Below are 9,624 nucleotides of genomic sequence, written 5' to 3' on the forward strand. Positions count from 1 at the left end.
CGCAAGAGATTGTGAGCGAGATCGCTCAATCTTTAACACAGAAAGCGACCCAGGATCTTTTATCACAGTCAGTGAAGAAGCCCAGGAAGATAGCTCCGGTTCTTTCTGCTTCTCGGAGTGCTCCCTCCACGGAAGCCCCTAAACCATTTCAAGGGAGGGCTCCCGTTCGATCTTTCTCCAGGTTTCGTGGGAGAGGTAGAGCCTCGTCTAAAACCACTCCCCCTTCTATCAAGAAGTAGGCCCGTAGTCCTCCACACAGCAGTAGGAGCCAGATTACACCTTTTCTGGCAGACCTGGTTTCATCTCGGAGCGGATCCTTGGACGGTCCAGGTCCTGAAGGAAGGATACACCATTCCGTTCACCAAGCACCCCCCTCTCACAGAATTTCCTGTGGATTTATCAGCTTACTCGGAGAACTCCAAAACTTTTGCCGCCCTCCATCAAGAAGTTCTCGCCTTACTGGCAAAGAGGGCCATAGAGTTAGTGGACTCTCCTCAGGAACCAGGATTTTACAATTGCCTTTTCCTGGTAAAGAAGGCCACGGGGGGTTGGAGACCGGTGTTGGACGTGAGTGCCCTGAACGTCTTTGTCCTGAAGACAAAGTTTTCTATGGAAACGACCCAGTCGGTATTAGCAGCGCTTCATCCAGGAGACTGGATGGTTTCCATAGACCTTCAGGACACCTATTTTCATATTCTGATTCATTCGGAATCGAGAAGATTCCTGAGATTTGTGTTCCAGGGTCGCATTTATTAGTTCAGGGCCCTCTGTTTCGGCCTGTCGACAGCTCCACAAGTGTTCACCAGAGTTCTGTCGTCAGTAGCAAAGTGGCTTCATCTGGACGGGATACGAATTTCCATGTATCTGGACGATTGGCTTCTCAGGGCAAGTTCCAGAGGACCTACAAAAGACTTTAAGACTGACGGACAGCCTAGGTTTGTTAGTCAACAAGGACAAGTCGTGTCTCACTCCCTCTCAGGAGATAGTTTATTTAGGTTAGGAGTGAGACTGAATTCAGTTCTTTTTCAGGCTTTTCCGTCTCGTCAAAGGATCGACTCTTGTCTGAACAAGATAGACGAATTTCTCGTCAGACAAACTTGCTCGGCGAATCAGTGGATGAGCCTGTTAGGAACCTTGGCCTCGATAGAACAATTTGTAAGTCTGGGCAGGCTCAACATGAGACCACTTCAATTTTACTTGAAACAGAAGTGGCAAAGGAAGAAGTTCCCAGACTCCTTCGTGTTCCCCATCTCGGAAGGGATCAAGCAGGACCTCCTTTGGTGGAAGTCAGAAGGAAGGCTAGAGGAAGGCTTGTCTCTAAGCCAGTTGAGCCCCAACCTTACGCTCATGTCAGACGCATCGGACAAAGGGTGGGGAGCTACTCTGGGGAAAAAGGAAGTGTCGGGACTTTGGCAGATTCATCAGAGAAGCTGGCACATAAATCTGAAAGAGTTAAAAGGCAGTTCATTTGGCTCTAATGCACTTCCAGACAGAGGTAAGAGGGAAAGTAGTGCTGGTTCAAGCAGACAACACCACGGCTCTCTCTTACATAAAAAAACAGGAGGGACACACTCGTTCTCTCTGTGCGAGGCAGCGAGAAACCTACTCATTTGGGCGAAAGAGAACAAGGTTGTCTTGAGCACAAGATTTATTCAAGGCTCGAAGAATGTAAAGGCAGACATTCTCAGCAGGAGAGGACAAGTCCTCTCCACAGAGTGGACTCTACATCCTCAAATATGCAAGAAGCTTTGGGGGATTTGGGGATGTCCTCATTTGGATCTCTTTGCCACGAACAAGACGGCTCGTCTACCACTGTATTGCTCCCCAGTTCCAGACGAGGAGGCATTTACAGTGGATGCCATACTTCTGGACTGGTCAAATCTGGATCTTTATGCCTTTCCTCCTTTCAAAATGCTAAGACTAGTTCTGACAAAGTTTAGAGGTCATCAGAACGTCAGGATGACTCTGATAGCCCCCTTTTGGCCAGCCAGGGAATGGTTTCCGGACCTACTACAGCTGTTGACGGACTTTCCAAGAGAGTTACCGTTAAGGAAGGATCTACTCTGACAGCCCCACTTTCTGAGGTTCCATCACAACTTGTCCGCTCTTCGACTAGTCGCCTTCAGACTGTCGAGCATCTCCTCAGAAAGAGAGGATTTTCAAAGAGAGCTTCAAGTGCTATTGCTAGACCCAGAAGAGAATCCTCTGATCGAGTGTACCAAGCTAAGTGGGTCCAATTCAGAGAATAAGAAGCTTTCTACCCAGACGATTAGGGGTTATAGAGCTATGTTGTCTTCTGTGTTCAGACATCGAGAATTAGACATTTCTAATAATCAAGACCTCTCAGACCTGATTCGTTCCTTTGATACAACCAAGACAAAGGAGTCAAGAACAGTAGCTTGGAACCTGGATGTAGTTCTCAAATGGCTGATGTCCGATAGATTCGAACCGATCTCCCTCTAGTTCTTTTAGAGATCTGACTAGAAAGACTTTTTCTTTGTGCTTTAGCATCAGCTAGAAGAATCAGTGAGCTACATGCTATTGATAAGAGAGTTGGATTTGCAAAGGGCAATGCCATTTGCTCATCAATGCTGGGTTTTTTGGCTAAGAATGAAAATCCCTCACGTCCTTGGCCTCGTTCTTTCTCTATAAAGAACATTTCGGAGTTAGTGGGGCCTAATGAGCCTGAATGTCTTCTCTGTCCAGTGAGAGCACTTAGACATTATGTGCAAAGGACCAAAGGTATAAGAGGTAAGAGTGATAACCTGTGGTGTTCAGTGAAAGATCCTTCTCGTCCTCTTTCTAAAAATGCGCTCTCCTTCTTTTTAAGGAATTTGATTTCTGAGGCACACGGACAATGTCAGGACTCAGATATCGAAGTGTTTAGAGTCAAAGCTCATGAAATTAGAGCAGTGTCTACGTCTATGGCGTTTAGACGTAATCTGTCTTTGAAAGACATTATTAAATCTACATATTGGAGAAGCAATTCTGTCTTCGCATCTCATTATCTGACAGATTTGTAAACCACATATGAAAATTGCAGTACATTGGGGCCATTCATTGTGACTGACACGGTATTGGGTGAGGGAGAGAAGGATGTATCCCATCCTCACTAACTTTTCTCCTTGATTATGGTTTTTTATTTTTAAGGTTGTCTAAAGATACAGGGAGTTTTTGAGTATCTTTCAGTCTTTTAATGTCTTGGTGTATTTCTTAACCGGGTGTGGTGATCCCTCATTTTTCATTGTGTTTTTTGTTGATTTGTACTGCGCCCTGAGCAGGGGCATTATAGTCTTGTCTGTTACGGTCACGTCCTCAATGGCAAGTACTTATTATTGTGTCCGGCACACGGATCCATATATCCTGTCGGTACAATAAAGGCCAGCAGACTATAGAGGCACTAACCACTGAGTCAGCGGTCTTTAAAGGTAAGGAACCTATATCTTCGGATAATTCCAACAGTTGTTATTTTAGCTGCCATTGTCCCACCACCTAAATTTGTCAATCAGCTAGATGTAACCACCGGGTAAGTTATATAAGTGAAAATGACATTTTTATAATAATATAAAGTTTCACTTATACTTACCCGGTGGTTACATCTAGCTGTTGTCTCCTGACGTCACAGCAGAATTTGAAATTCGCGGTAGCGCTAATGGTTTGACAGGTGATCCCTCTACTCCCGCCCTCTACCGGGTACCAGGAACCATTCCAGCAATAAGTCAGAAGTTTCATGCCTACCTGTCCATATGAGGGGAGGAGGGCGGGCTTCGTTATGTAACCACCGGGTAAGTATAAGTGAAACTTTATATTATTATAAAAATGTCATTTTTATGCCTACACGAAATGTGAAGCAGCCACGCCTGAGCTTTCTTGTATTAAAGGATGGGAAGAATTATAATTGTTGGCTTTCCAGAGCACTTTTACAATCTGAGTACATGACTAAAGACTTCTTATTTGAGTGATATGCTATATCTAGGGCTTTTACAATGGTAGATAGTTCAGCTGTATATACTGAAGCAGCAGGAGGCAGCTTTGCAACATCACAAAAATTATCAGTTACTACAGCTAACCCTACTCCCTCGCTTGACTTCGAGCCATCTGTATAAATTTTTTAGTCGTTATTATGAACTTCATCGTGGTCTAAAAACTACCTTTATTACTTCATTACTTCATTGGTGCGTGTCGGCATAAAGACTCTCAACTGGACGTGTTGGGAAAGCCCCAGAGCAAATACGTAAAAACATATTTTGGATTACATCAAGTTTGTGGAGTTGACTTTTGCATGCTGATGAATAAATCTGGCATCCATAATCCAACTTTGATCTACATAGTGCATCACATTATATATGAAATAGTCCAGAAGTCTGACTTTTGATCATGCAGTTCACACAGTCATTCCAATTAAATTGTCAGAGGCTTAATTTCCTTCCTCGCTTTTATGACCAGGAAGAAAATCTCAGGAGTGGTAAATTCCAAGCGGTTCATAGACTCATTCAGATTCCTCCCACCAATCAATGAGTCTTCCTATTGTAAAGGACAGAGGGTTTGTATAGTGTGCAGGAACAAATCACAATTTTTAAAAGTAAATTGTATTTTCCCTAACTATACAAACCTGAGGTCCTTTACACTAATGCCCACCTCATGCTACTCTGCAATCTGTACTTGGGCCTAAAGCATATTGGAATGCTTAAGTCCGGTTGGAAGGGGCCTCTGAGTACCGGACCAGTAGTTAACTACCGAACCACCTTGTTTGAAAGTTCAGCAGCTGTTTGCAGGCTTTGTTTTAAGTACAGTAGTGCCTCAGGATATGAAATTAATCCGTTCCGAAGCGACCTTCGTAACCTGATTTTTTCATATGTAGAATTACGTTTTACGTGTAAATTGCCTAATTCATTTCAAGCCCTATAAAATTACACCACAGTAAATCTTATAATAAAGCTAAATTGACCAATAAACAATGAAATACAACAATTTGGACCATTCAATACCTAACATAACCATGACTGTACCTGTAAATAAAGTGTATTAGTTTACAGGGTACAAGAAATACTGTATGTACATGTACAAGTACATACGTATGTAGTAAAATGTGGAACCTTACCTTTCGAGTGAGGTGATGTCCAAAAGCGACGACAGAGGAGGAGGACAAATGGCAGAAAACATGAACACTAAACTTTACGAAACACATTAACAAATGGCAGAAAACATTAACACTTGATTATCTCCATCTTCGTTCTCCATAGAAAGCATCCTCTTTTTTCCGTGAACTTCAGCAACATTCTTGGGACCCATGGCTAATAATATAAGTAATTAAGTTCACACACAACACGATAAAGTAAATTACAGTACAACAAAAGCGAAATCACTAACACGAATTTACGTTAGCAAACGAAGTATATGTGAACGAACGAATTCCAGTGTTTACGATAACGCTGCTGCAAAAAATGGTCAAGGAACGCCTTTACATAGAGGCATGATGGGACAGATGCTGACCAATAGGAGAGCAGGATCTTACGACGGTAACTAGCATAAGGAACCAATGGGAGAGCGGGAGGATGGTGGCGAGTCTACCAAGTTGGCGGCGCCCTAGTTTTAAAATTGTTCTCGGCGGCCTGGGCGAATCTCTGACTTTACCCTTTCGCAACCTGAATTCTTTTCATACACAGAAGCAAAAAATTCTTCGTCTTTGCTTTCGTAACCTGAATTTTTCGTATGTAGGGACTTTCGTATATGGAGGTTCCACTGCAATTCTTATTGTAAAGGACCTCAGGTTTGTATACATAGTTAGGAAAAATTCAATTTACTTTTTAAAATTGTGATTTTTAGTGTTTGTGTGCCATAAATGCTAACTTTCTATTTTACCAAGACACATTTATGGCATAAAAATTTAAAAAGTTTCATAATGGTGAGTCATGCTTGAAAGGAATGAGGAAAACATGCCTTGTATTGATTGTTGTTAAATGTAGAATAAGTAGGTTGTGTGTATTGAATGTATAGTCATTCAAAAGTTTGTCTTTTTCATGTACTTGTGTCTCGATTTTCCTCTAAGGAACAATTTTATTTCAGGTGGTCATGAAGATGGACAGATTCAGCTTTGGGACATTGGTGTACCAAATCCCCCAAAATATGAAACCACCCCTGTGCATATATTGACCATCCCTCAAGTGGCAAGAGATGTGTATAACCTGACATTTTCAAGCACTCATGACCTACTGATCGGTGGCTGTGATGGAGGCTTATATGCCTGGAAAATTGATATGGAAAAGATTGAGGCCAATGAGAGGTTATTATTGAGTAAAAATATTTTCTGTTGACTTATCAGTAGTTTTTAAATAGTAGCTCTTATCTTATAGCTAGAGTAATGCATAAACAAACCCAATAGTGATAATAGCTCATATCATGGTCATGAAATGTCTTAGACATATCCATTAGTCAGCTGGTACTATTGTATATATGTGGGTATATCCCCAGGTCTTAAGCAGCCATATAAGACTGAGTGTGCATTTATCTTTCTGTTTACAAGTACATAGCACCTCAGCTTGATGGACCTCAACTTAATGGACTTCTGTACTTAGCGTCTTAGCTACTGTACATTATTCTGATAAATTTTGCTCTGCTTCCATTTTAGATGTTTTACACTATTAGATAAACCTTTTGACTTGAATGCAAAACATCTAAGAAATATTCATATGAAGATTATAAAATAAGTTCTTTGCTATTAAACATACTCTGTGATTTATCAGAAAGCCAAACTCCCAAAGCATCTGCTTATACTGAGTGCTTTGTCATTAGTTTTCAGTTTTGTACATGAACTTCCCTGCCAGATATATACATAGCTTACGACTCTTGACGTCACGACAGAAAATTCAAAACTCGCGGCACACGCTACAGGTAGGTCAGGTGATCTACCTTACCCGCCGCTGGGTGGCAGGTGTAAGAACCAATCCCCCTTTCCAGCCAGATTTTTCTCTGTCGCCGGCTTAACAGCACCTGTTGTTAAGTCCTCTCGATAGTGGATTTATTCTCGTTACCAACGATTCTTGGATTGACTAATTTGGTGATGTACCCTTTGTTCGTTGGCTTGGCATACGCTATTTTGGATCGTTTTTTGGATTGTTCTTTGCTTTTTTCTCATAATGGCTGATTCTGAACTTAAGAAATCTTCTATGTTTAGAGTATGTTCGAAGAGTGAATGTAAGGTGAGGCTTCCTAAAGCGTCTGTAGACCCTCACAGTGTGTGTATGAACTGTAGAGGGAATGAATGTTCTTTCGTTAACCCTTGTCAAGAGTGTGAAAGGTTGGATGAGGACGGATGGAAGTCTCTTTCTTCCTACTTAAGGAAGTTAGAGAAGGATAGAGCGCATAAGGCTTCTTCCAGGAGTTCAAGTAGGTCTCATGTTAGCGAACTTGATGTTGAGAACCCGATAGTAGACGTAGTTCCTTCTCCTATTTCAGCCCCTGCTCCCAGCTTTGAACCCGAAGATTCGTGTTCGGAGAACGCAGTAAGGAGTAATGAGAGCAAAGTACGCTTTTATAAAGGTAAGAGTGACAGTGCAAGTGATAAGTGCAGTGCCCCTAGTGCAGTGGAGGGTGCGTCTGACCGGCTCACTAACGCTTCTAGGCCTAGACCTCTTCCAGACTCCTAGACCCAGTGGAGGAGGAAAGTCGAAAGCTGCAGGAAGGTTAGGGAGAACCCCCACCGGTCAGGCGTCCCCTCGGCAGATCCTGTTGCTCGTTCCCAGGCATCCTTGGATAGAGCCAAGAAGGAAGTGTTAAGACAGTGCTTCTCGTCTTCTTCGTCTCCTTCTCCTAAGCGTAGATGGAGCGCTTCGGAGTCGTCTCGCCCTCTCGAGAGCTTGAAAGGAACCTTGCGCCCTTCCTTCCAGCCCCGAATCCTTCTCAGAAGAACCAGAGATCGAGCGTAAGAGAGCCAGGAGATCTCAAGGATCCTCTTCTCCTTTCCGCGCTCGGGCTTCTACTCCTGCCGAAGAGTTTGAGAGATCGCCAGCGCGCATCTTGGCCGGCCTACAGGCGCAGATTTCTGCTTGAGCCAACTCTTTAGCGGGGAGTTCTCACCGTCGGAAGGACACTTCTCTACCGGTGAAGAAGTCGAAGAAGGATTCTGCGGATTTTTCGCCTAATGCAGGAAGAGTGCAAGAGCCTCGCAGCAGAGCCTCTTTCATTAAAGAGAGACTCAGTCGCTCTCCGAGCAGGCGCTCCTCTCACGCCAGCAGACGTAAGGATCTTGACAGGCGTTCTTCTCCGGAACACCGCTCTCCTAGTTTTAGGGAGGATAGACATCGCTCTCCGAAGACTCTCCTCTTCTTGCAAGCGTCAAGAGTTTGACAAGTACCAGGATTCTCGTTCTGTCCAGGATCGCAGTAGGCCCTCTTCGCCTGGAAGCCGCTCTCCTCTGCACAGGCGCATGGAGACTAGTAGGCGCTTTTCTCCGGATTTTGTTTCTTTGCCTGAGATTCGTTCGCCATCTGTCAGACTCAGAGAAGATAGTAGGCGCAAAGAGCCTAGCAAGAGACAGACTAGACTATCTCCTCCTTGCGAGCGCACTCGATCAGACAGGCGCTCAGTACCTCGCAAACGATTTGCATCTGACAGACGCTCTTCTTCGGAAGACTTTTCGCCTTGTGACAGGCGCCAAGAGCCTGACAAGCGCTTTGGATCGGACAAGCACCAAGGGCCTGACAAGCGTTAGAACTTGACAAGCGCTTTGGATCGGACAAGCACCAAGGGCCTGACAAGCGCTTAGAACTTGACAGGCGCCTAGAGCCTAGCAGTGTAAGGTTCCTGATAGGCGCGCTCCTCATACTAGGAGCCCTTCAGTTGTCTCTGACAAGGATTTTGACAGACGCGCCTCCTCTAGCAGGCGCTCTCTTAGTAGGCGCTCTCCCAGTAGGTGCTCTCCCAGTAGGCGCTCTCCCAGCAGGCGCTCTCCCAGCAGGCGCTCTCCCAGTAGGCGTTCTCCTGGTAGGCGCTCTCCTAGGAAAAGCTCTCCTATAGACAGCCGATCTTCCAAACGTCCTTCTTCGGAAGGAGGACATGGTGCTTCCGAGGAAGATCTTCCAAAGGATTCTTCAGGTTCCTGTTACAAGAGATTGACTGAACTCCTCTTACAAGAATTTGGAGAGTCTCTTTCGGCGGTTGCTCCTCCGTCCTCCCGCCCCCTTCCTTATTTTCAACAGCTAAAACTACGAAGACGTCGTCGGTGGTGAAAGATGAAACCTACGGTGTCAATGAAGAAAGCGTTCCAAGAGCTTCGACGATTGGTTGGTCTCTAAGGAGGAGAAGGGGAAGACCGTTTTTCCTTCCACCTTCCAAGCTTACCGGAAAGATGGGATTCTGGTACGAGTCGGGGAGCCTTTGGGTTTGACTCTTTCCAGCTTCTGCAGACTCGGACTTCTCTTCGTTGGTGGATTCCGCGCGTCGTTCGGCACTTAATTCTGCTAAGACGACGTGGGGATGAGCGAACTCGACCACCTTCTGAAGGGAATGTTCCGGGTTCTGGAAGTGTTTAACTTCCTCGACTGGACCTAGGAGTCTTGGCTAAGAAGACGAGGGATCAAGACTCTCTATCTCGGAGGATTTACATTCAGTACTGTCTTGCATGGA

General features: G+C 44.5%; 1 protein-coding gene across 1 annotated transcript in view; it reads left to right on the plus strand.

The window, feature by feature from the left end:
* Window positions 1-9,624, plus strand: part of LOC135198582 (leucine-rich repeat and WD repeat-containing protein 1-like) — a 178,260-nt gene that overhangs the window by 148,339 nt on the left and 20,297 nt on the right. The window contains exon 5 of the mRNA XM_064226299.1: window positions 6,067-6,283. Within this exon, the coding sequence (XP_064082369.1) occupies window positions 6,067-6,283 (217 nt within the window). The remainder of the gene's footprint in view (window positions 1-6,066; window positions 6,284-9,624) is intronic.

This window comes from Macrobrachium nipponense, chromosome 22 (genome assembly GCF_015104395.2).
Source record: "Macrobrachium nipponense isolate FS-2020 chromosome 22, ASM1510439v2, whole genome shotgun sequence".
NCBI classification, from domain to species: Eukaryota; Metazoa; Arthropoda; class Malacostraca; order Decapoda; family Palaemonidae; genus Macrobrachium; species Macrobrachium nipponense.